We start from the raw sequence: 27,225 nt of genomic DNA on the forward strand, positions 1-27,225 counted from the left end.
GTTGCCGTATTAGAAATCCAACAGATATTTATACGTTCACTTTGTCTTAAAATGATGTAATTGGCAGTAGACATGCATCCTGATGTGACAGGTTAATCAAGCGACATCTGCTGTTGTTAGGTGGTTTGTGTTGACGGAAAATCCCATTAGAGAGCAGAAACATATCCCTGTACAACCACCACAAGCTACTGAACCAAGAGTAACCTGCAGATTGATTTCACTACACCACTTCAGTCTTTTTATATTTAAATCAACGTCCAACTTTCCTGGTTTCAAACATGTCTTCTTGCCCTCAGCCCTTCTCCCCTCTCAGGCCTTTGCTGTCTCTGCCTGTAACACGTCTCTCAGGCGATGGAGGAAGTCTCTCTGTCACAATGTGCAAGCTTTTCCTTCCAGGAGAGGATTGATGCGTCTCCCATCTCTGTGACTGACAGACTACATAAACAGCTAAATGCGTGGCTCAGAGCTGTCTGGCAGCCGGGCCCCCTGTGCAGGCAGAGGCTGTACTCACACTGATGTCCTGGAGGCCTGTGAGGGAAGACGAGGCCGGGGGCTGGCACTGTTCTTAAACGCCTACACCCCCGATGTAGATACACAGTGTGCAAGCTGCTATTCTGAGCGGCGCATATAATTTGGCGTTATGTTCTCATGGTATTAACTTGTAATCTTAATTAATTCATGAACATTTGGACACATTTTGGAAGCATGTGTGATGTTTCCAGTGATATGTCACACAGCAAGTGTGTAATCGCTGCTTTGTGGTGCCCAGAAGGGAGGCAAAATTGGATCGAGCCAAATTATGAAATGCTGTTATACACCTAATTTTGCTCTACATTCGCTCATTCCCAAGCGCAGAAACACAGCAAAATGATGCAGTGGTTACACTGATTTTCTGTCGTATTTTCCACTTTGTCTACTTGTGTTTGCTTGAAAGCTTTGTTGGGCAGCTCTCTTCTGCTGAAGGAGCAGCCTTCTGCTTCCATCTGCTGGTGAAAGTTAGTATATCCAATGCCTTCTGAGGGCTGAGAAAGTAATACAGGACTGCCTCTTCATGCAAGAAGTGAAGGACACGAGGCAGACTGTGGTATAAAAAATGCATGCAGTACTGGCACTGAGTTTGACTTGTGGTGGCTCTGATGCACTGAGAATTGGGAAAACCTACAAATATACAGAGCATCTTCATTAAACAAGGGGCAGGATGGCACAGTGGTGCATAATAATAATAGATGGATGGCTAAAGGTACAGTATTTAGAAAAAAAAACACTGCACCTACACAGTTAAATACAGAAACAAGGTGGAACAAAGGAAATGTTTCCAGAAAGTGATGGACACAGCCAGGAGAATAGTTCATGAAGTAAATGGAACAATCCCAATCTGCATCCGAATCACTAAATCCTCACACACTTAACTGACAGCTGTAGTCCTTCAGTTTGTGATGGCTCCAAAAGATACAAAAAGGAGGAAAGGGACACACTATGGAGGCACACAGTGCTTGGAAATATCTCCATTTTAAAATAGAACTTCAGTTTCATTTGCCGTTCAATGTGCTTAGCTGATCACTGCCTATTTGTGACATTACATTGTGTTTATACATGTTAGCAAAGTCAGGAAAGCCATGAACATCTGTGAATCTCTGCAGATGTTTATTGAAAAACACAAACAACTCCACAGAGGTGCATTAAGTAACTGCAACAGTGAGCAGCCTGATGTTTTCACTTACAGATACACTTCTTGGCAGATTTCTTACCTGTATCATCCATGTTTACTTTTGCATACTTATGGACAAATTCCTCAAGAACGTTTGCAGATTTGTGGACTCACAAAGGGCAGATAACATGTTGAATAATCAACATCAGACAGAGGGACAGTCTTCATACACTCAGCAGGAACACATATCAAAGTCAGTGAGTGTGGACATTGTGGTTGGACTAACGTTTTCCTTCACCGTTGATGGATAGTTCACTTCAGTAACTTCATGAGTCACCGTGGCAACATGAAGCATGACCACCATTTTTAGCACCCCTTTAGCACCCCTTGAAAATGTATGTGTGTGTGTGTCGCAGTTTCAGCTAATTTCACTTTTTTCTAAATGCTCGTGTTGTGAAATGATTAGATTTTCTTAATTGGCATGTGTTTTCTCAGTTGTCTGTTGCATAATTACATCTTCTGTTCGAAGGTTTATATTTCAGCTTCACCTTCAAAGTCATTATTAAGTATCTTATGTGTGTTTATCTACAGCCACACCAACAAACACAAAGTACATCTAAGACTGATGAAAATAGTGGACAATTTAAAGATCATCTCTAGTGAAAATCACATTGTTTACCTCATCAACATGGTGTTTCTTAGTATACTAGAGGACATATCATGAGTGAGCAGTGAGTGGAGAGACATTCTGGGGGTATACAGTTACATGTAAGACATTTTAAGGCGTAAAGGGATTTTTTCATGGAAAAAATGTGTGAATACAGATGACTTTGATGCACAGAGATGAGCTTTTAAGGACTTGAATCAACAACTAAAGAGAAATTTTAACAATTATCGATCAAAATGTTACCAGGAATGTTACAAGGAATCATTTGCATTATTATAATTATGAGACATGGTAAAAACCAAAAATGTCAAGCTCAGGGTGGCTTTAGAAGTAAGTCCACACCCCCGGTGTCATTAGATTTCATATTGATCTGTCTAATAGCTGTTGAGATATTTCAGTTCAGATCAAAGAGGCTAAAAATGTTCCGTCCAAAACATTTACACATATGTCTTTGGCAGAGACATTTTAACTATTAGATATGTTTTATTTTCCTAATGTTTACACAGCAAAACAAACAGGATAATAGGATTTACCTTGTAAATAATTTTGTTTTGTGGCGTTTTTAAATGTTTTCACTGATTGTATGATCAATATTGGGAGAAAAAGGGTTGAGGTAATTTAAAAAAATATTTAGCATTACGATGAAAGCTCAATTACAGACTAGACTGTACAAACATGCAGCTGCTCCATAATGTACTGTGTGATTCACGTGGCAATTGATTATCCATAAATTGCATAATATTAATAATAGTAATAATACATGGATATAAGTCACATAATTTGTATGCTAGGTTGGTTATTGCAGATTGTAACACTGTGTAACAGGGAGGACAGTGGGGGGCCTTTAGACAATTACCTTGAGAATCTCTACAGCGTTGGTGAATTTGGGTTGGACACAGTCTGATTTGTTGCGTCCTCCTTTCTCTGTCATGCTCATTTTGTCGTAGAACTCAGGCTGACCGCTCTGCTGGTGGCCAAATTCAAAGCTGATCCTGAGTTCTCCCATCTGGCAGCGGGGGAGAATGTCGGGGATCCACTCGATCACAAACGGAACTGCCTCCTTCTGATCTTCTGTACCTGGTCCTGGCAGAGATACAGTGTAAAACACAGCTGCACATGCTGACATTGTGGTGCTATTGCAGCTTTAAAAATAAAGGTCACATACCAACTTTGAGGAAGGTGCGGAGCTCCATCGGTCGTATCGCCTGCGGCCGATCCGTCTTGTATCCCTCCGGTAATTCTGGCTCAGGCGGCGGCTCAGGACAGCGGAAACATGAGTAAGAACCATCTACATTTTTCACAAAACTCTGAGTGACCTCCATTGGCAGCTGGTGGACAAACATTGAGATGGAAAGTGCACATTCAGGTATATGTCTGCCCATTTAACTGTTAGTCTACAAAACTACCATACAGTAGCATCGACACTTCTCTAACACAAAAACTGAAGGTAATAACCTTCACAAAGGGAGGATTTGCTGCAGGACTGTATTTAAATGCATTCATTTTAGCTCTGTGCATCTAATCAACTGGCAGAGTGTATGTATAGTATAATTTAATCTATGTACAGCTTCTTGAACCAAATTATGAATATTATTATGGTGTCATGCTTGCCATTGTAATGGTAGGATAATAAAAATAATGATACAAGAATACAAATATTTATACACTATTTTTATCAGTCTTCCTTTAAATCTTGTTGACTTTTTGTATGATTTTGGTGCACTTAATGAAGCACTTTGTAATTTTGAAAAATGCTTTCTAAACAAAGACTATTATTGTTGTTGCTATTACTAGAGCATATCTGACAACCTTGATGGAGCTCTGATGGTATGAGATCTGAATAATGCTGAGTTCTGTCCTTTACTGTCTTCTCTCAGGCCTCATATGGGCAAAGCAGAGTGGCCTGAGAGGTAGAACCTTTTAAACACATTTCAATTTAAACTAAAAATGAAAAAGTCACACAAGAACTATGACTAAATCTTTTAGAATCTGAAACATTAGGGGAACGTTCTACCCATTCATCCGCAGAAATGACCCCTTTAGAAATGAGAGTTTACCTCTGGAGTGTCAAAGATGTGTTTGACCTGCATCAGGTCGGTGATGTGCCAGGTGTACTTGGAGAAGGAGCCCAGAGGAAGTCCGTCATTTCTCACAAATGCTGACAAGATACAAAAAGAGAGAAATTTGGTCACATATTTGTGGTTAGTTTAGCCAGAGGTACTCACAACCTTTACAGTGTAGCATTTTTAGCAAAAGTACACAAGTAATATCCTTAAAACACACTTCAATGATTAATAATAGACATATCTGACTAATGTACGATTATATGCAACATTACTAGACTGTAGTTTAGGCCAGTGGTTCCCAACCTAAGGTGTTGGGCCCCTCTAAAGGGCCACAATATTAATCTGAGTGGTCATAAGATGAAGTTTTAATGCAAAAAGTTTTATTTCATTAATTGTCATCTATATTTTTTGCTGTTTTTGTGAAATATTTCTTAAATAATTACACACACACACACTTTTGGAACCAGAAGATTTTTTATTACATTCTTCAAAGTCAGAAATTTACATACACTAAGATTCCTATGCTTTTGATAGGTTAACTGACAACATTTGAGTTAATTGGAGGCACACCTGTGGATGTATTTTAAGGCACACCTCAAACACACTGCTTCCTTGTGTGACATCATGAGAAAATCTAAAGAAATCAGCCAAGATATCAGGAAGACAACTGTGGACCTCCACAAGTCTGGTTCATCCTTAAGGACAATTTCCAGATGCCTGAAGGTTCCACGTTCATCTGTTCAAACTATTATACGGAAGTATAAACACCATAGGAATGTCCAGCCATCATATTGCTCAGGAAGGAGACGAGTTCTCTGTCCCAGAGATAAATGTGTTTTGGTGAAAAATGTGCATATCAACCCCAGAACAAAAGCAAAAGACCTTGTGAAGATGTGTCAATATCCACACTGGAACAGGTCCTGTACCGACATGGGCTGAAGGGCTACTCAATAAGGAAGAAGCCATTACTCCAAAAGCAACATAAGAAAGCCAGATTACAGTTTGCAAATTCACACAGGGACAAAGTCCTTAATTTTGGAGGCATGTCCTGTGGTTCTGATGAAACTAAAATTGAACTGTTTGGCCATAAAGACCTTCGATTCATTAGGAGGAAAAAGGGGGAAGCTTGCAAGCCTGAGTACACCAGCCCAACTGTGAAGCACGGGGGTGGCAGCATCATGTTGTGGGGGAGTTCTGCTGCAGGAGGGTTCACTTCACAAAATAGATGGCATCATGAGGAAAGAACATTATGTGGAATTATTGAAGCAACATCTCAAGTCATCAGCCAGGAAATTAAAGCTTTGGCTCAAATGGTTCTTCCAAATAGACAGTGACTCTAAATACCACCAAATTAGTTACAAAGTGGCTTATGGACAACAAAGTCAATGTTTTGGAGCTGCCTTCACAAAGACCCGATCTCAATCTTGTAGAAAATTTGTGGCAGAGCTGAAAATGTGTGTGTGAGCAAGGTGGCCTACAAACCTGACTCAGTTACACCAGTTCTGTCAGGACGAATAGGCCAAAATTCCAGCAAACTATTGTGAGAAGCTGGTGGAAGGATACCCAAAACGTTTGACCCAAGTCATACAGTTTAAAGGAAATGTAAGTAAACTTCTGACTTTGACGAAAGTGATTAAAAAAAATCTCTAAAAAATTGTCTCTCTCATTATTCTGGCATTAAGCAAATATAAATAATTCTGGTAATCCTAACTGACCTAAAACAGGAAAAGCTTTGTTTGATTTAACGTCAGAGACTATGTTGTTTACTGTTGCACCACCTCACTAACTTGTGTGATGAGGCTGATCCAACCTTGCAAAGTAAAGCAATGTGATTCCTTAATAACAACTAAAGTGCACTTTTTTTCTTGGAAATTTATGATCTCAGATAATTTTCACATTTTTCCAGACTTGTCGCTAGTTTCCTAGTATTACAAGTGTGTGTTTGTTGAGTTTTGTACACCATAATGTTCACAAATATCTAAATAATGAAATTAAACTACACATAGCTTAGTAATTTCCCACCTGTTGTGAAGGTGGGCAGTCTCCTCTTCTTTGATCCAAGCGACAGACGCTGCTGCAGAGCATTAAAGAACTCCTGGGGAATGTGATAAACCAGAGGCTGTGGTTTCCCTTATGGAAAAAAAACAAACAAAATTTTTTTACTGTGTGCAACAAGAAATCAAAGAGAGGCAACCTGTAGAAATAGGCATAGAAATATACTGTATTCAAGCCCTAACACTACTCAACTTGGGGCGAACGCTCTCAGTATAAAGGTTTTTATGAAGAGTGTGGTAATTAGAGCTTAAAGTTTTAATTGGAAGTAAATAATTAATTTAATAATGTCTTACAGATCAGTAGTAGTAGCAGTTACAGTCAGACATTTCTCTCATGAACTGAAAAATAGCATTGTTCTGCAGCTCAACTCAAAAATGTGTCAACAGCTTGTTTATGTCACCACCATGTGGTCATATGATTCAAGTACTGGAAGTTTAACAGGTCAAAGAAACTTCAATATTGACGGTTAAGATGTAAAAAATTAGTTTAGAGTTATTAATGATAACAACTTGCTGAAAAATGCAGGGTTTTTCTTGAATAGATGAATTGCTGGCACCTCTCCAAAGTGCACCAAAATAACAACTGAGGATAAAAATATTTTTTGCCTAATTAGTGCTAACTTGGCATCATTTCCTGAAACATAATAGAAATCATTTTTGCATTTCAAATGGTCAGATATAACAGAATTGTCTCAATGAATTGTCTAATCATTCATAGTTGACTACCAAAGGTCCATTCTGAGTCACATAAAGGTCCTAAATGAAGTTGTTGTTTTCCTATTTACTTCTAACTAACTCAAATAATTAGTTGTTTTATTTACTAGTAATACAGATATTAATTAAAACTTACAACATTTCCATTAAGTATTTCTTTCACTAATTAAAGAATAATTCTGGTTCACACCTAATCAGTAATTATGTATAATTGAATACAAAAAGCTGTTACTAGGATCAAACCTCGAGATTTGTCAAATGAAAACATGAAAATGAAATTAAGGCAAACTGTAAAATAATCACCTAAATTATCTGTGATAAATATCCATTAATATGTCCACACTTTCTATGTGGATTAACTGTTAACAATACAGTTTTCATAGCTGCACATGTGCACAGTTTTCCTGTGAAAATATATGACAGATTAAATGTCCAGATTTCTGGGACTCTCAAAGTATTAGCTTGTTCATCACCTGTCTGATCCACTACCTGCTCTACTACCTGTTATTGCCCTGTCTGACTTTGTTTCAACAATATAGTGGTGTCCACAAGTATCAATAGTTACTGTGGGGAGCACAAAGTTATTAAAACTGATTTAAGGCCAAACCTCTTCATATATACTGATTGTAAAAAAAACTTAATTTGTAACTAAATTATGCCCAACAGATGTAGTACAAGTTTAAAACAGAAAAAAAAGAAAACAGTCGAGTAAAGTACCTTCAATTCGTACTTAAGTACAGTACTTTTGTAAATGTACTTCAGCTTTACCATCAAACTGGTAGTGCATCGTCTGGTGGATCCTCTCTGTGACACCAGCCAGCCACTGATGGAAGCCCATCATTACGGTTCGCTCATCCACCACCTGAGTGCTCCCTGAGAAAATGACACACGGATTACAAGATCAAAACCAGACATTCAGTCCTTAAATCGTCCTGTCAGATTTAACCATCTGAAAACCACCGGTGAGTTTAAAAGGCCTGTTTGTTTGTAAAAAAAAAAAACAAACAAACTAATTGTGTCCTGTGGCGTTCCATCGGGAAACAACCAAATTTAAGCATAAAATCATGAAAATACCCCAATTACCCAAAAACAGTTAGTTTGCACTAAACAGATTCTGTAACAAACCAAAAATTTTGCGCTCCTTTGCATAATCAAAAAGCCACGCGTAGCACAGCTGTAACCAACAGTGACGTGATGAAAATTTAGAGACTTTTTAGTTAAACTTCAGTTTGTGTTTATACGAAGCAGACTGAATGTCAACATTTCTGGCATCTGGGAAAATGTTGTTCATGTTGATGAGGCTTTTTCATTTTTTGTCAAAGAAATCCAGCTTTCCTTCTATGTTTCTTTTTAGATTTTATGGCATTCTAACTGTGTTGGGGTGCACAAAATACACTTTTGCAGTTCTCTCTCCTTCTAGTCACGGTTGTGCTGCTTCCATAGAGGTGCAGGACTTTATGTTGCAGTGAAAAATGAGCCCACAGTAAGTAAATAAGTAAAAAGCGACAGGAGCAAAAACTTCCCTGACACTACTTCGAGTTCAGGGGGATAAATAAAAGGCCTGGAAATGTTTTGTCAGCTACAAATGCCACAAAAGCCACAAATAACTGATACCTCATCAGTGCAATAACTGACACCTCATCCTCTTGTATATAATCTTAATAATAAAGTTTATCCTTATCCTTATGAAATGTTAAAATATGCTAGAGTTCGACCCTGCTCTCTTCTGGATTAGTGCAGGATTAGACAGAAGAATGACAAAGACAGAGGCAGATGTCCACGACAACGTGAGGCTCTTTAACAGACAGAAAGATGAAAAAGCAGGCAGAGGGGAGGACTGAGAGAACAGGCAGAAGGCAGCACCTGGAGCCTTCAGCCCACCAGCACCAGGGTGTTTCCTCTGAGCAGCTTTCCTCAGGCAGGAGGCCGACACTCCCTCCTTCACCAGTCCAGAGGGAGAGGCCACTGAGAGGGCTTCACAGACAGGAAATGAAAGAAAGACAGGTTGGGACAGATAAGACAGAAAGAGAAGGAAGGACAATGGAAGATTCAGACCAACATTAATGAGTGATAAATGCTTCTTGCTAAATCTTTCTGGAAACAATATGAAGAAATCACCAGAGACAGAGTCGTCCAGGCGGGGTTTCTTGGCTTTGTGATGAGAGTTGACGGGTTCAGTCTGCTGCGAAGGCTTCTCACCAGGACTTATTATTCTACAGGTAGCATTCTGCTGCACACCTGAGAGGAAAACACACACAGAGAGAGAGAGAGAGAGAGAGAGCTAGGGAATGGATTCTGTTGAATTGAAGCTACACATATAGACTTCAAACAAGAGGAAACAGTTGTTGAAATAAAAAAAGGACAAGAAAGGGTACACATATTGAAAAAAAGTCATTCATTTTTTAGCTTTTAAAAAATATTAATCATTAATATTATCATTTTTGGTTTTGTCTTTATTTATTACATTTTTTATTCACTCATTTTTTTTAGAAAGCTTTATGGAGAAAAAATATTTAATCATTATGTTTTCCTTGGCTTTAATTACTTTTATGTTTTCTTATTTTTGCCTATATTCAATGTAATACATACACAGTATATTAGTGTTTTGTTTGTTTTATAATTTTGTTATTTACATATATACATATATTCATTATTTTATTAATCTTTTTCATAATTTTTCAAAGATGGTTTTACTCATTCATTCATCCAGTTGTTTATACATGTAGGTGATGATAATCTACCAAAAATTCATTTCTTTTGTCACTTCTTTATATACTGAGAGATTTAAAAAGCATGGCTTTAGCAGAGACATCTATTTCTAATACGGCCTGTATTTACTAAAATAATTTTTTTACTTATTGATTTTTAGATGTTTTTATTTATATTTTATTTTATAGTTATAATTATTTTTATTTTATATTTATTACTGTTATTAATATATTAAATTTTTTGCTAAAATTTTTCTATATATTTTAAAATTTTTCATTTTTGATAAATGATTTTAACATTTTTGTTTACTATACATTTGTTTTTCTTATATATTTATTTATAGTATGCATCCAACTAGGCGTTAAATAAAAAAGGAAACTATATAACTCATATAGAAGGAAATACCTAAAAGTCCCTTTTTAAATTAAATTGTGATGTAAGAGGAGAATCAATATCTTCTTTGGCAAAAAAAAAAAAACGCTGTTATCAATAATATTTGTTTTGAAAAATATGCTGCAATATTCTACATTATATTTATACTGGTTTGGGCCCTTTATAATAGCTTGCAGCAGTCATAAAAAAACAAGCTGTGGTTCCTGTACCGCTGGAGGTGTAGTTGATGAAAGCTGCAAACTCTGATGCCAGTTTTTCATCACTTGCGAAGGCACACACACAGGCGTAGAAGTGAAGGCAAGGCTGGGCTATGACTGAGCTGGAAGAAGAGTGAGAGCTGACCGATCCACCTGCCCCATCAACACCAGATTTGTTTCTTCTCGTGCTAACCTGACAGGCACAGTGAAAAACACTTCTGTCACTCTTTAAGGGGTCTGACAGCCCCCCTGCACCCACAGTGAGATGCAGCAGGCCCAGAGGATGGTGGGAGTCCGTGTGGCACTTCACTACCAGGGTGTCTTTGGAGACACGCTGCACCAGGGGCCCGGGAGACTCTGTGGCCAGCCTCCACAGCTCCTCTCTGGCTTGAATGGAGGCCTGCAAGCCCTCCAGGATGGAGCTCTTTAAAGTCAGCGGCGTCGCACGGTTCCGACACTCAATGGCTTGCTTGATGTGAATGCAGAGGCTGTCGGAGGACTGTTTGGCTGCCACCGACTCTGGTTCACCCTGATTTGACCTCTGACCCTGCCTGCAAGAGGGCAAAAAGCAGCGGCCCAGGTTGATGCGGGTGAGCAGGGTGGCCCCATCCCCAGTAGCTATTGCAGTATCAGTGGGAACAAACTCAACGAAGCCCCACTGTGTCGCTGTAGCTCCTCTTCCTCTGTGACACACTGAAAACACCTGCGCTCCCCCAGCTGAGCAACCACCCAGGACCTCCCCTCCTCCCTCAGGCTCCTTCCCCGATCTCTCCTCGCTGTCAATGATCACTTTCACCACCTCCACCACACACTTCCTGCTGCTTCGACCTGCTGCTGTGGCATTTCGCAGGGACACCCCACAGGCTTTGTTCTTGCAGCTGAGGCCACGGGTGCCATTGTAGATACCACACTGAGGGCATTTGCGAATGCCCCGCAGGGTGGCCCTGCCCAGGTTGGACAGAAAGGCAGGAGTTGTAGACTTTCTGCTGTCTCGCTGTTTTGCTGCCAGGTTGGCCTGACTGGTTGAAGTCTTTGGAGCGGAGGATGAGACGATGCTCGATGAGGAGGACACTGTAACTTCAGTTTCCATTTTGGGATTTTAGTTGAACATGACAAGATTCAAGCCTTGAGAAAGAAAGAAAATAAAACACACATATCTGCTGAGATTTCAGGACAATATGTCTACATATTATGGGCAAAACAGTCTATTGCAATGTTGCTATTTTACATTATTAAACTTTAATTAAAATGGCACTGCCTTACAAATCTTACAACAGTTTCAATGTTTCAAAATGCATCAACTGTGTCTTTCATCTGTTTCAGTGCTACGCCACCTCGTTGTAAACATACTAGCTGTGTCACACACGATCTTTTTCCGTGTGTGTTTTCAAAGCAAATGTTCAAACTACCTCTAATCCGCATCTGTTGGTCAAATCCAGCTCCGCTCTGGCCTCCAAAACCCTCTCGACCGTCGCCATTCCTCCTTACATCCCGACAACCGCATTGCGCCTGTAACGACACTCCCCATTGGCCAGAGACGATCACGTGGGGAAAACCGGGGCGGTCTCTCAGGAGCGTTGAATCATGGGAGTTGTGGTTAATTAAACTTACTTACGTCGACACGACTTTCCATGGAGTTTTCTTGTCAATGTTGGTCGTCATGAACATTAGACCACTGTAAATGTGTCACGTATTTAAAAAACACATTTTGTAAACTGTGTTTATTTAGGATTGTTCTCCAGCTTTTAAAAATATTTAAATGGTGTAACAATTATTATTAGCAAATGTTAGCATGCTAACTAAGATGTTAACCAGGTTAATTCGCAAAACTGTAGTATATTGGCTCCTACAAGGTTAATGACTTATTTACTCGTAAAGTAAAACGCACACAATTTAAATGTATGTTAGTGCTTCAAATTCTCAGTAAAAGGCTTTTGTAATGAACTGCATTTAGTAAGCCACCTTTTACAAATATTTAAGTGGTAACGGTTATAATTAGCAAGTGTCAACATGCCAACTAAAGCCACTTTGGATTACATGCACCCTGTTACAATTATCACATGGCACCTGAACATGTTGGCTTCATTTCTAAATGAGCACGGTGGACACAGTCACTATACTAACACCTGAGAACAATGATGCTCACCAAAACTGTAATCCGAGTTTCTCCCTCCACAAGTTCGTAACAGGAGCTGAAGTTTGTTGCTACCAGCTGTTTAGAACTATTCAGTTTGATTGATCAGACAGCAGTACAATCCATATGTGTGTATTCGAACAGAGAGAACAGCAGTTACTTTATTAAATTATTTTGATTAGAAATGAAGAGGGCATGGAGCTCTGATCAGTCTGGGCCAGGATCTGACAACCAGGTTTAGTCTTTTTTTTGCATTATGTATTATACATTACTTGTTGTATTTCTAATCTTGTGTGAATGACAAATATTGTGTGCATACCGTGGCTGTGTATGTTTTTTTTCCTCCTGAATAAAGCACTGATGAACATTTTTGGATAAATGACCTATGTCTGAGTGACATAATCCACCAATCTAACAGACTGATAAAGACAGCAGTGTTCCATATCCCACATCTGAAAATGGTTTTAAATAAACTCTTATACCAGCTAAATATTCTAAATTTTAGCATGTTGGCTGCTAGCCACACCATGAACTTATTCATGCACGTGTGTGCTGTGTGCGTGTATTATAGTCTGCACACCAACTCACTTTTTCCCGTTTTTATGGTCAGAAACGATACATTTATAGAGCAACTTCATTTCTGTACAAGATTTTAGCTAAATTTTGAGAAACAATTTTTTTTTTTTAGACCTGTGATTCTTTTGTATTTTCATCCTCGAAAAAATATTGCCCCGATAAGCATGAACATCTCTAGAAATACATGACATTTGGCGAGGTCACATAAAATTTTTTCAAACAAATCAAGGTGATTAAATGGTTGCAGGACAGTCCAAATTTGATTATTTGGTCAGTATATTCTATTTTTTTCACAACAGTATTGAATTATCACTCTACTGGTGTGACTGAGACGGAAGTTTTACACGTTTTATATCACATAATGGAACATCTATATAGGCCTACATCTCATTACTGTGTAATTTGTCAGCCTGTCCTGGACCACAATAGTTTACAAGCATACACTGCCATAGCAACTGAAATTCAGTTTTGCTGAATTTGCTTTGTGAAACTGAAATACCCTGAAAGTAAGTCAGACTAACTGATATAAGCCTGGCTTATTTGTTAAACTCCCTTCTTGTAGTTTTGGTTTCAAAGATCAGGTTCAAACAGGATGAATGTGAGCTGTTTTAAGCATCAGCATTTTAATGGGACAAAGCAAAAACACAAACCATGTTACTGAAGCATCAACAGAACTTCCCTTGCCAAAACATAGGCTGAAAACATTCTTAGGCACTGCCTACTCTCGGATGATTTTTGGTTAAATAAAAAGTAACTCACTGATAGTAAGGCAACACAATGGACTTTTTAACTATCTTAAAATGAGGGTGGCCACAGTGCAAAAATCTGATCCTTAGAAGGTTTTCTTAATCTATAAAAACAATCGTTATGTAGCTCTAAAACAGAATAACTTAAATCATGAGTTACTTGTCAATCTAAAGGCTGTTGCATTGCATAGCAACGCTGTGTGTCCTCCAAACGTCTTGAAGAATGAAATGCTGCACTGTCTCTACTGTACACGGACCAGCACTGGACAGGGATGCTACTGTCAAACAGCCTCATCTGGAATCCACCTCCCCAACCAGGAGCAAGCACACGTCCTTAATTAACATGTTGTCTTTATACAGATCAGTACAACAGACTGAACAGACTGTTTGGTTATTTACATAAAACAGACTTCCAAATGAAATCACAAATAAAGTGGAATGCAGAAACATTGAAAAAAAAAACCCTAGTATTTCAAATTTTGTGAAAACCTTAAGTATTTGTGCAATATTTGTCTGCCTGTAAGTAAGATAAGAGTGGCAGTAATCCCTGCAATTGGTTTATTTGAGATACTCTAATTTAAAAAATAAAGTTGACAGATGACAGCCACTTAATATTTTATAAACAAAGGATCTCGCGTGTCACATGATTTGATGGTGTCACTTCAACATTTCTTTATAAGACAGTCCCAAAATGAAACACAAAAAGGCAAAAGCTCTTTATACAATGTCAGAACTTTAAAGTTGCTCAAAAACAAGAAAAGAAAATGACACTTTGTCTATTATATTTGTAGCAAAAAAAAAAAGACAGCATAGTCCTTTCTGTTTCAGGGGAAGAAGACTTGGACATTGTCTTGTGTGTAAAAGCATCAGTTCATGCACACACATAAGCACACACACATTTCTTATCCGCAGATGGGATTCTCCGTCTGTTCAGTTCGGTCCGGGAGATGAAGTGAAGGAACACTGAAATTTTCTTGTTTTGTTGTATTTCCCTCAACCTGCCGACTCCCTTCTACTCAGTGATTTCCTACTTTTCACAGAATGACTTGCCGACACCCTGAGGACTTGCTCAGACTCGTGCTTCACTTTAGCAACCGGTGGACAGACCTACAGTGAGATCAACTGGCTCCAACTGAGAGAAAATAAAAACCCCTTGTTTGATACACGTCTCATGGCAGCGCTGCATTACTGTGGACTATTGAGTGCCTTCTGTGGCAAAGTTCGTAGCCTCTTCTCCCTGTATGATTGTTAAATATTGGTATAAAATTCTGCCCTTGCTCTTTGGCTCAGAGGGGCTAAAAACAAAGAAAAGCTGCTGTTTTAATACAGATTTAATTCACTGTTCCTTTTAAACTAAACTGTAGTGTGCCAGAAATATCTTGACATGTTGTTTAATTTACATTTGGCCAGTAATACACCAAACAATAAAATGGGCCCAGGAATGCAAGGTGCATTAGCGGTAGCTTTAACAGTGTCAAAGTGTGGGTAGTTATCTTTACACTTGCAGATTTGGGCAGTGGGTGACGTTTTGGGCTGGTCAGGGTTGATAAAATGACGTACCAGCTTCACTAACAGAGTATTTTTGTGAGGTGACAAACAGAGCACATCTAATGCACTCCTTCCCTGGCAGAGTATCATCCTTGTGGCCTCGCAGGCTTTGACAGAGGGCTACTGTGATCAGTGGGTGTGGTAGCCAGCAGTGCTCATGCCAGCCTGGTTGGTTAGCACTGTCCCGTTGACGCCCTGTCCGGGCTCCACCATACCTCCATTGCTCACGGCGCCCACGCCTGTCCATCCAGCTCCAGCATGTAAATGACTGTAACAGCAGACAAACAAAAATTAGAAAAAAGAATTAAGAAGTGAAGCAGAGTGGACACAGTGATCCAAGTTGCATGGAGTTATTTTGTGCTTTGGATAGACCAGCAATCAGACATAAAATGAGAAAATTTAAATTCATTGTCAGAAGATGGGCTGGAATCTGCCTGTTTACACCATCTGATGTAATGGTGGTTTCTTCATATGTACACATAAGGTTTACTCCTACAACTGTAACTACCTCTTTCAGCCATCTGTGAGAAGATCTCTGTCATGTAAAGCACAGCTAAAGTAAAACTGAAGTTAGCACCAACTAGCAATTCCTACACAACGTACACAACAGAAGTGAGTACAAACTCGTGCAACATCTCTTAAAAGTTAAATTAAAAACCTGAGTATTTCCTCTGATTAACAAATAAAATCTCCATGGACAGCACCCAAGGAAAAAAAGAGTCCTATCAACACAACCCCTCCAGCAAAGAGCAGCTGAAAAAAAGGTCTCTGAAGGAAGGAGAACATCTCTTTAAAAATCTGTGTTATCCTGAAATCCCAGTAACAGAATGTGTATGGATTTTTGTTACATTGAAATCCTCCTGTGGGGATTGTATTTTTATATAGTAAATCCTACTGTTCAGCATAGAAGTAATGCAATTACTGTAAGGTGATACTTTTCTTAAAGCATTTGACATTCAAGTGATATTGCCCAAGAGTGTGCTGAATGCTGTTATATACTGTGTCATGCCAGAGAGTGACACTGAGCTGCTCTGGTGACCCCTGATCAGTTCAAAAATGTTAGAGTGAGAATGGCATAGAGGAGAGCTTGTGAAGATGTTGAAACTTTTGTATTGCTCGTCTGTTATAAATACAATTCATTTTTTTCTATATAATTCCCAAAGCCTTCCTCTCACATTCACACAGCGAACCAAGGCTGGCGTTGTGCTTCTCATTCTAGACTGAACATCTCCCCTGAGAGACTGTCGCAAAATGTATGCTTTTTCAGTTACTGACAGCTGCATCTACATTACTATCACCCTCTGGGCTCTGAGGTTTATGCTGATTTGCATGTAGCCAGGAAAAACACAGATAGATTGCAGTCAGATGTGTGATGCAGACTGTTTGGCTAAACACAAATAAAACTGTTACACTGCACTTAGATTTGAAGAATAAATAGGACCAGTGAAGCTGGACTATACATCTGTGTTTCATCGGCTTAGACATGCTTATTTTGCCAGCAATGTGAATAGGCTTCTTGCTGGCAGACATAGTTGCATGTAGACAACATGAAACACGGCCTTCAATAAAGTGAATGAAACCAAGGTAAAATGGCGGCCACACAAAATACTCCCACTTTCAGTATTTAAATGAAGATTTCTATAAGCATGATGCAGTGCTGATAGCAGGAGGCACAGCAAGAGAAAAGGAGAAGAAAAGAAACAAGACTGTTGGATGAAAACAAGATGTGCTCTGAAACAGAAAAGCTATTTGTCATGTTCACCTCCTCTGGTACTCACTTGTAGCCCTGCTGATCCCAGGTCTGTCCATAGACACCGTAACTCGGCACCTGCCATCCATTGGGAACATACTGACCAATCTGCTGCGTGTTACTGTACCACTGGCCCCACTGACTGTAGGGCTGCGCTGCGAAGCTCACTGTGTTCTGCTGACATAGAGAATACTATTTTAAGAAGCAGAATATCATGTTGCAACAACATCACACAGAAGTTAAGCACTCAGTCACATGAACAAGTACTGCTGCATTTCACCACGTGTGCTGCATTAAAAATAAGACCTGTGCCGACGATAATCATACCTGTGCCATCTGTACCTGCTGTATGGGGCTCTGGACCATGTCTGTTGTTTCTTTGCCCCAGTAACACTTAACAACGTAACCCTCTATGGAAGTGCCATTGACAGAAACAATAGCATGAGCTGCTGCCTCATGGGAGTTGAACCTGCACACAGAAAAAGGCTTAGACATCAGATTACTGAACATCAGCTCATCCTAAAGAAGAAGTTAGGTCTAATCAACTATTTACCCTTCCTTAGATAAATCACTGCCTAATCTGACAGGGGCATCAAAAAGTCAGTTTACCTCACAAATGAGTAGCCTTTCTCTGGAAAAACACGAATTTCCATTATTTGGCCAAAAGGCGAGAAGGTCTGTCTCATAATTTGCTCTGTGAACAAGAAAAACAGTCTTAATGTTGAGTGTGTGGGCAGTTCTTTGAGACTTTAAACATTAAACTGTGACTCACCTGTGAGACCTGTTGTGACTCCTCCGCAGTACACAGTGCAGTTGCTTGGGCTGGACTGGCTCACCACCTCATCAAAAGAGAGTTGCTTCGTATTGTTTGCTAAAAGGAAATAAGAAGTTTTATTTACATTAGAAATCTGATCATTTAATAAAACCAGCTTCTAAATTAAAATTGTTACTTTTTTTGACAAATTAGAGACAAAATTAAGTCTCAAGTCAGAAAATACTATCCACAGCCAGAAAAAAAAAATTCAATGTTGTCAGGACTAAAATGTTCTATAAATTTGACTGTGAATGATATGTGAACAAAACAATCAGTAAAAACTTCAGAATATAGATCAGAAATAAAACTGTAAAATTTGGTGCTAGCTCAGAGCAGGTGGACATAAAATCATTAAGAAAAAAGCCTTTAAAGATGTGTATTGTAACTGAAATCTGCACACACACAGAGACAAATTGCAGTAAACCAAAAACGTAAATTTTCATTTTAATATTTTTTTTCATTAATCTAAAAGAAAAACTGTTGAAAACATACCAAAAACTCCAAATTGACATGGCCATGAAAAACTTTTTGTCTGTATTGTCTCACCATAATCCTTTAGGATAAAATTTTCTATCTCTCCTGAACACGCTACACTTGACCGAGAAAACGTTTTCCTTGGGGGAAAAAAAGGTTTGATGTTTTTTGAATTCCTTTCATTTTTAGCCCCAGAGCTGCACTGATTGCAAAGCGTAAAGTAGAAGAGGCAGCAGTGGAAACAAATCTTTTGCCAGCAGATTTTACTTACAGGCTGCATTAACTGAGGGTCACAAACACGTACATCCGCAGTGCATCAAAATAATTAGGCCAAGATACAATTCATCAATCAGTTAAATCACTGTGAACTTACTTTCATTTGTAGTTTTAGGAGCAGGCTTCCTTGTGGCCCAGTTGGTCCTGATCTGCCTTCCTCCCAACCACTGCCCTCCCATCTGCTGAATGGCATTCTCTGCATCCTGATTATACAAACCAAACACACAACACAACATTAGTGAACAACATCAAAAACAAGATGTAAATTCTAGCTCTAAGTCAGTCAACAGTCAGAGCTCTCCAACGTTTTCTGAGTCCTCTAACATACAGTCCCTGCTGGCAGACTTACCCATTTATTGAAGAAGGAGACAAAGCCATAGCCTTTAGATTTACCTGTGGCCATGTCTTTCACCACTCGACAATCCCTGCAGACAAATACGATACAAAAATTCATTTTACGCTTTTAACCAAGTACATAACATATGTTGCAAATTGGCACTACATAAATTAAATTGAAATTAAATAAACAATGATGTTTGATTTCATATATAATGTGAGTAGGGTCATTTTAAGTTCTTTTATATGGAGATGAATGTATAAGTTACACACACTTTAAGATATATAACATGATGTTTTAAGGAAACTAAACGCACGGATCAGACTTCACTGACTATTTGCCGCCAAATCCTATGAAAAGACCAAAACCTAACAATGAATAAATTCCATTATCAAGTATTGCTTGTGTATCGAAAGTCTGATACATAAAAAAAAACTATTTGTCAGAGCTTGACAATGCAAAATAAGAAGGAATTGTTATTTTACAATGTTCTGATGGTCCTAATCATTAAGATTAACCAAATCTAAGCTTAAAATCAGAATATTTCAATAAAATCACTTCATTTTATACATCTCATTTTTTTAAAAAATGTCAAAATAAACAGTTTGCACTATGTGCTCCTCAGTGCAACTGAGAAGCCAACAGTCACTTGACAAAAATTCAGAGACTATTCTGCTGAATCGCAGAAATAAAACATACTTGATCAATAGAATAAACGCAGTATGGTTAAAAAAAAAAAGTTTACAGAGGAGAGAGTTGTTAGAAGATACATTTAGCATCAACTCTCTAAAGTAAACATGCAGAGTAAAAATACGTTTTGCAAAGGTTTTAAAAATGGAAACAGTTAAATATCTTTAGTATGAAAAGTCACTACTTTTCCAGTTTTGGCACCATCTGTGGACACTTGGAAAAATGTACATGTCGACTTCGGGTTTTCAATTTTTGGGACATAATTTAAAAAATCCAACTTATGCTTTCTCATTCTTCATGATTAATGACATTATAACTTAGTTTTATTGCACAGAAAACATTTCTCTTTCTTTTATGGCTGTTCTGTTTCCATAGAGGTGCAGGACTTTATACTGCAGTGAAAAATGTGAGTGAAAAAATACACATCCATACTCTAAAGCACGCCTATGGTCCAGAGGGTTAAGTAGAGTTTACTTATAAACACATTCGCCAACTATTTCAGGAGCTTTTCTTTTCTTTTTTTTTTTTTTTTTTTTTTTTTTGGGGGGGGGGGGGGGGGGGGGGTCCAAGTGCTAGGCAATGGCTAGTGAAGCTGGAAAACCTCAGGAGACAGACGAATGCATTGGTTTTGACTTCATCCAATTACTCAAGCTAATAACCATAGAGAATACACTTACGATATTTTCCCAAACGGAGCAAAAGCTGCTTTTATGTCATCTGTGGTGATTTCAGGACTTAGATCTCCAACAAAGACATGGAAGTGACCTAAATAAAAAGTAAAAAATTAATTCCCACTGTAGTTCATAAACACAATAACACAGTAAAAACAGATCCGATAAAATTGTTTAATTTAAAATTCAATGATAAAATGTTCCCAGTCTGAATGGTAAAAATGTAATCCTGAAATTGGTAAATTAAAGTAACTACTTACTGCTTGTGTCTTTCTTTTGGCTGGTTGGTGTCGTGGCCCAGTTGACCTTCACCTCCTGCAAGAAAGACAGATGTAGAAAGCGAGGAAGAGGAAAAAGAAGAGACGTGAATCGTGCTGTAGAAAGGAGGAAGGTTCTTGTTCTTTGATTAGAGGTTTTGTCACACACCAGTATTACTTAGGTCATATTTTGTGATTGAGAACTTTTTTATTTTAATAAGATGATCACTGTATGCCACATTTGGGTTTTTAAAGCACCAACACAAACTGATTTATCCATTGTTATCTAATTTTACATACCTTTGCATTAATTAATACACAATGCATAATGCAAAATACAGTGGAGAATATAAAGGGATATTAAGATTTCACCTTTATAATCAGGAACATTTCACTCTCAGTCTATGAATAATTTGGAGCAAAACTGTAGGAAGTAAGGTCCAAATAACAAGGGACTTACAAACAAGTGATTTTTACGAACTTGTTATACTCCTCAAATGGTCCTTCAATACCTGTTGAGGATAAAATATTTTCAACTGAATGTATTTTTCTTCAAGTTGCTCTTATGTGGATTCTATGTGGAAATAACTTTGCAAAAGAACACACAGCAGTAAAAATGTAGGGGGACAGAAGAGCATCAATTAAAGTAGATCAAAGAATGTTAGACGTTGCATGATTACACAGCAGGGCCACGGCAAATTAATTCATACACAGATGGAAACTCAGTCAAGGAAAACTGTCATTAAAACAGACACAGCATGGAGCATGAAGTAACAATAGAAAACCTTATATCTTGCACACAATGTAATTCAGAGTTAGATTATTCATTATAACCTGCACTGCAATCTAGAACAAAACCCTGCATTTGAAGCTGAAAATGTTCAGTATTTGTGGAAACAGGGAGAACCATTTTTAATGAAACTACTAGTAACTGATAACTTATCATAACGTGTGACCAGAACAAGACGAATGTGTGAAAACAAGTCAGATAAATTAGCAACTATTATGATGAATGATGCATTATTTGAGCTATTTTTGAATGCAAAATAATTGAAGATTCCAAATTCTCTAATGTGGATACTTATTAGCTTTATTAAAGGGCCCATATTATACACATTCACAAGTTCAAAATTCATTTTTAGGGGTTTGCTGTAATATGTTTATGTGCTTTAATTGTAAGAAACACATTATTCTTCTCATTGCTGCAGCACCTCTCCTCACCCTCTGAAACACTTCATACTTGCTACTGTCTCTTTGAGGCCCCTTTTCTAAAAAGTTCAGTTTGTTCAGACTGGTTTGCTGGAGAAAGTGAGGTTGTGCAGCATAACCACAGATCAGATCTATAAATATAGGGGTGTAGCTCCATCTAGGAAATAATTATATCTGCAAGGAAGCTGCTCATTCTTTGAGGGTGTGTCAAACTAGCTGCTAGGCAGGTGTTACACAGATGTGTTATATGGTCACATAGATAAGTAATCACATCAAAAAAGCTGAACTTTAAACAGGGTGTTTCAGAGAGGTCAGTTAATAACTCCCTTTGGTGTGAATTTGCATAACTTCTACATACGTTTTGCACTAAACAAGACAGTAAAATATGCTCAATTTTGTCCTAGAGCTGTCCCTTAGTCTGAATTTTCTCAACTGACACCTCAGACCGACACACTGACTGAGGGTTTGCAGTCCGCTGCCTACAAGATGTTTTGTATAGGCTGTCGTTTAAACATCACTTAGTCTGATTCAAGGTCGTTTTCTTATTCGGTTTGATTATATGTTTCTAAAAATATTGTGATGCTCTCACATTATGATCCGAGTCCTCCCCTTCAACAGCGGTGAGTGGGTGTAGCTAGGTAGCCGTAATTTTTCTATATAATTTAGAGTTGTATAGTGCAAGGAGTCAAGTCAAAATTTTGCTGCAGTCTTACTAAAATCTTGCTTGAGTTGATTTTTTTAGAATTCATTTTCAAAATAAAGTTATACAATGCAAAACAGTATGCAAAAACATATGTGGCAACAGCAATATTGCTAAAATTACTAAAAAAAAATTTCTGAACTGATTTCAGTGTCCATCACCAAGCACTGGTCTAATTAAGCATAATAAGTCTTGATACTGCAGAATTGGTCCTCAAACCAACAACCCTACACAATTTTTAGCCTCCTTAACCTACTACAGAAAAGCAGAACACACTATGACAATCGACTAACTTATGAATCTGATTACTTAACGTCTACAAAATGAAATAGTACAAAACTAGCAATTAGACAGCACAAAAAAAAAAAATTCCAACTTCTGAGAATCTAAATATTGTGTTTTTAGGATTCTGAAACTTCACAGCAATAAGACTACACAGATCAGTGTCTGGTGTTCCCACCTTGGTCATTTCAGACTGAGCACAGAAGAATGATGTACGCAGGGGAATAAAACAAATTAAGTGAAGTGGAGCAGGAACAGGGCAGCAAGATAAGACAAGTTTTCCCAGCTGCTTCATTTTCAACCCCTGCCCACCCAGCCTTGCCCGAGTTGACTCACCCAGGAGATATGATAGCTTACCTTACCCAGTATTTTCCGACCATTCATGGCTGCGATTGTGGCAGTGGCATGTCTATGTTCATAGAACTCCACAAAGCAGTACGGATCATGACCTGCTGTCTGGAGTGGACATTAAACACAGATATTAAGTTCCCGTGTACAAGTTTCAACAAGCATAATGACACTTTCTTTCAGCATTTAAATGGGGGGGGGGGGGGACCAGAGGACCTACATCAGATCACAAGGGCAGGAAGCAAAGCATTTGAGCACAAATTCTTAAAAGAACATTTCTGTTTTGGATTTTACTACCACAGCGATATGTTTCCTGGCGCAAAACTATTATCTCAGGTAAGATGGAAAACAGCGGGACAAAATGACTCACATCTACTATCATTTTACAACTTTTGCAGGGTCCAATCTGGCCAAACAACTCCAAGATGAGGGCTTCTGTCACATCCCGGGACAGATTCCCCACATACCTAGGTGCACAAACACAAACAGTGGACAGAAGATGGACAAAATTAATTACTGATGTGACTTAGTTGCTGACAGTGATTTGATCCTGTGGGGGTGTCACAGCAGGGAGCTTGTTTCTCCTTCAAAATCTTAACTGTGGTTGAAAATCCAGCCATCATTCATAGTCTGTGGCTAGTTAATTTGATTTCTAAACGGGGCAGATCATTACCGTTTACACATTTCTATGCTCTGCTATACAATCTCTCTCTTAACTATTCAGGATGGGGTTTGTAACTTCCTTAAGGATTTGTCTGAAAAGACAAGAGTAGAATAGCTAGGCAATGCAGTTCGTAATACATCAATGCATATATCTGCCGTGATCCCAAGTTGATAAAAATTATTTTTTATTCAGTTTTACCTAAAACAAGAATGGAGACCAACACCATAAACTAAAAACGCAAGAAGACCTCAATTAAAAATTATGTGGAAGCATGAAAGTATTTCAAGCAATAAAGGCACAAAGTATGCAGAAGTTACACAAAAATGTTTTCAATTATTGGATTATTATGATTGTAGGCTTCATGTTACTGTAGTTCACTGAAGTAAAGCTAATTTAACCAATGACACATTCTGTTGTAAAGATTAACTGATGGAAATGCATTGTATTAACAAGCTGATGATAGGTTTTGAATGTACAATCTTTATTTGCAAAGTAACCGCTAACAATAGCTGTTAAATAGATATTAAATTACTGTCCTAGAATTTCTAGTTATAATATCTTTTTGTGTGTATTTTGCTAAATGTACCTCTAAACACTAAAAGGTTTTTCCTGATTCCAAAAGTGGTAAGTTGCTCATCTTTCTTGTAATGTTTTTGAGTTGTAACATTCAATTACCCAGAAAATGAATTTGCAACTAATTTCATAGTCCATTAATCTTTTTCTCTTGTTGGTGGGACTATTTGCTCATTTTCACTGCTTTATGTGGTTGTAAACCTAATCTCTTGGGATATGGGGCTGTGGATTGGACAAACACTTACCAGATATGCCACAACAAGGACTCTAGGAGAAAGTGCAACGTGACAGGTATTTATCACAGTTTTTTTTTTCATAATTTACAGACAAAATGATTGGTTGATTGTTGGGGAAACGGTTTGTAATTGAATAAGTATGATGAAACCTGCTAAAATGGATGAAAACATTTTTGTCGTGTGATGAAAACACACACACTATATATATATATATATATATATATATATATATATATATATATATATATATATATATATATATATAAAAAATTGTGTTTGGTACAGACAATTAAAGGTCTTGAAATCTGAAACAACACCAGCAAGCAGCAATATTCAGCTTTTGTGCATTAAAAGAACATAAAATTTGTCCATCTTCGGGACTAAAATAAATATAAAAGTCTCAAGACAATGAAATCTCCGGGCTGTTTATGCCAACTGATTGCGTAAATATAGCATTTAATGATCAGCCAAACATAGAGTGCAGGCAGGGACAGGTAAACATTCAAAATATCAGCTACCTCGCTTAACCTTACTGCTTGCTTTAAATGGAAATAAATGAATCCCACCCAAGTAACAAAAATGACCAGTTTTCATAACCAAATGAACATCAGCATGAAGCTATGTCTGAATTCATTAGGGTTTCTGCTAAGAAATCCAGTAGCGTTGTTAGATCTGCCTGGATATCCAAGGCTATAAGGCGTTTTTCATTGTGTTTTGTTTCGTTTATTTAAAACAGAAGATTTTGGGTTTGTTTCTTTTAGAAAACTGCACTTGATGTATTACTCTGACAAACCCGCCATGTGCTAAAAAATTATATAATATAGTTAACCACATACAACAGAATATTATTTTACAGTTTTCAATAACTTGATTTTTCTGTTTACTAAAGTCAACATTTTTTTCTGTCACATCAAGTGACTAATTAGGCAGATTTTTCCATTTCACAGTCTCACAATAGGATATTTGCAGCAGTAACACTATTGTGTGTACGGATGCTTCCCCATAACTGAATACAGAATGCGGCCTCTCTGATCATTAGAACAAAATATGGTAACAGGATGCAGAGCAACACCAACAACACATTTTATTGTATATTACTGGAAACATATAAATTATACACTATGGGCACAATTTCAACGTTTTTTGTCAGCTAGATTTTATATTATTAATATTATTTTGGACTCTTCATCTGGTGTATTGTGTTACTGGAGTAACTAGATAAAGTGTGAACTTTTCCCCCTCATCAGCGTCTGCATCTGTTCTCCTGGACTATTTAAAAGGTCGGTCTGACCCTAAAAATTACTTTGTGAAAACTAATATTTCCAAGGCACATTTTTACATAATATTACACTGTAAATCAGCATTAAGACTAACTCAAATGCAGACCGCTAGAGAACCACCTAGCCTGCAAAATTAAAATGGAACAAGGACTGAACATTGAAAGAAAATGGGATGACCTTCCTTTGCTTATAGCATTGCCTTACATTTTATATTCATTTTACTCTTAAATACCTTGCAACTGGAGCAATTTCTAGGTTAAATTCTGAAGATTCCTGGGTTGGGCTAAGACCCCAACGTTTAAAGATACTAACAACACCTCTGAACAAATGCAGCAGTACATATAGGTTCCTCGGCCTGTGCGTGGTGATTCCAGGGGGGGGATGGCACGCCAAACTCCATTGAAAACCTGGTAGTTTAATGTTCCGCTGCTCATCCCAAGACTTCAGTGCGGTATAGAGCTGCTTCTGATGCATTTAACGAACCTAATTAAATTACTATTCCATGCGGCATGCAAGGGACATACCAAACAGCATATATTTAGAGAACATGTCAACTTTACGCCGGGTTATAAATGGACAGTAGTTCAAAACGACGCGTTAATTTGCGATTTTTCTGGAATTAGCTAGCTAGCTAGCATCAACCAGCGAGCATCGAATTTACCAGGGGCTAGCTCGTTACCGTGAACTCGGTTTTAATTAAGACGTTAGTTAGGCTGTGTCTAACAAAAGCCTGTGCAAAATCGCATTCAATGTTTGATTCCATAATGAGTTTCGGACCGTTTCTGGACCGGGGTGAGCTCCGGGTAACAAGCTGCCGCTAAATGTTACGTGACGAACACAAGCTGTTAGCTGGCAGTGACACACACTTACAGGGTTTTGGGCTGGTCATCGTCCATTTTGCTTCACTTGCCGGCCGAAAATAGGACGCAACCCTGAGAGCAAATCCACGACTGTCGCGGGCAGCTGCCGGTGACACTGTCACGTTGTTTTAAAACGAAATGCGAACTGGTTTACCACTGATGTTAGCTCCACAGTGAACAATGGGCAGCCGACAAAGATGGCGGAGCGACCGGGGGCCGACCCGAAACACGCATGCGCAACAGTCCTGCCACAGGCAACTTCTGAGGAGCATATTGGAGGTGGAGGAAGAAAGAGAGGAGGACGAGGCAGACTCAGCACTGATAGCAACTTCTAGGCAGATTAGTAAATACA

General features: G+C 38.3%; 2 protein-coding genes across 6 annotated transcripts; both read right to left on the reverse strand.

Moving 5' to 3' along the window:
• Nucleotides 1–1,627: 1,627 nt before the first annotated feature.
• c17h2orf42 (chromosome 17 C2orf42 homolog) lies at nt 1,628–11,976 on the reverse strand. 2 transcript variants are annotated; one of them, XM_035949446.2, is made up of 9 exons: nt 11,858–11,976; nt 10,461–11,573; nt 9,268–9,387; nt 9,013–9,123; nt 7,918–8,022; nt 6,404–6,511; nt 4,373–4,473; nt 3,481–3,643; nt 1,628–3,398 (listed from the first exon to the last, which is right to left on the reverse strand). In XM_035949446.2, exons 2-9 carry the CDS (start codon nt 11,536–11,538, stop codon nt 3,160–3,162), a joined length of 2,025 nt encoding a protein of 674 aa, XP_035805339.2. In that variant the 5' UTR covers nt 11,539–11,573; nt 11,858–11,976; the 3' UTR covers nt 1,628–3,159. The 2 variants fall into 2 exon arrangements, with proteins under 2 accessions (XP_035805339.2, XP_023128832.2); XM_023273064.3 differs by lacking the exon at nt 9,013–9,123.
• Nucleotides 11,977–13,751: 1,775 nt separating this feature from the next.
• On the reverse strand, nt 13,752–27,100 carry LOC111570346 (cytotoxic granule associated RNA binding protein TIA1-like). 4 transcript variants are annotated; one of them, XM_023273058.3, is made up of 12 exons: nt 26,884–27,100; nt 23,631–23,727; nt 23,270–23,368; nt 20,725–20,779; nt 20,471–20,558; nt 19,116–19,191; nt 18,864–18,969; nt 17,975–18,073; nt 17,812–17,896; nt 17,545–17,671; nt 17,231–17,376; nt 13,752–15,720 (listed from the first exon to the last, which is right to left on the reverse strand). In XM_023273058.3, the coding sequence occupies exons 1-12, from the start codon at nt 26,907–26,909 to the stop codon at nt 15,582–15,584; spliced, it is 1,143 nt and encodes a 380-aa protein (XP_023128826.1). In that variant the 5' UTR covers nt 26,910–27,100; the 3' UTR covers nt 13,752–15,581. The 4 variants fall into 4 exon arrangements, with proteins under 4 accessions (XP_023128826.1, XP_023128825.1, XP_023128824.1 ...); XM_023273057.3 differs by having other exon boundaries at nt 17,231–17,379; XM_023273056.3 differs by having other exon boundaries at nt 17,530–17,671; nt 26,884–27,099.
• Nucleotides 27,101–27,225: the final 125 nt, after the last annotated feature.

Source organism: Amphiprion ocellaris, chromosome 17, assembly GCF_022539595.1.
Source record: "Amphiprion ocellaris isolate individual 3 ecotype Okinawa chromosome 17, ASM2253959v1, whole genome shotgun sequence".
NCBI lineage: Eukaryota > Metazoa > Chordata > Actinopteri > Pomacentridae > Amphiprion > Amphiprion ocellaris.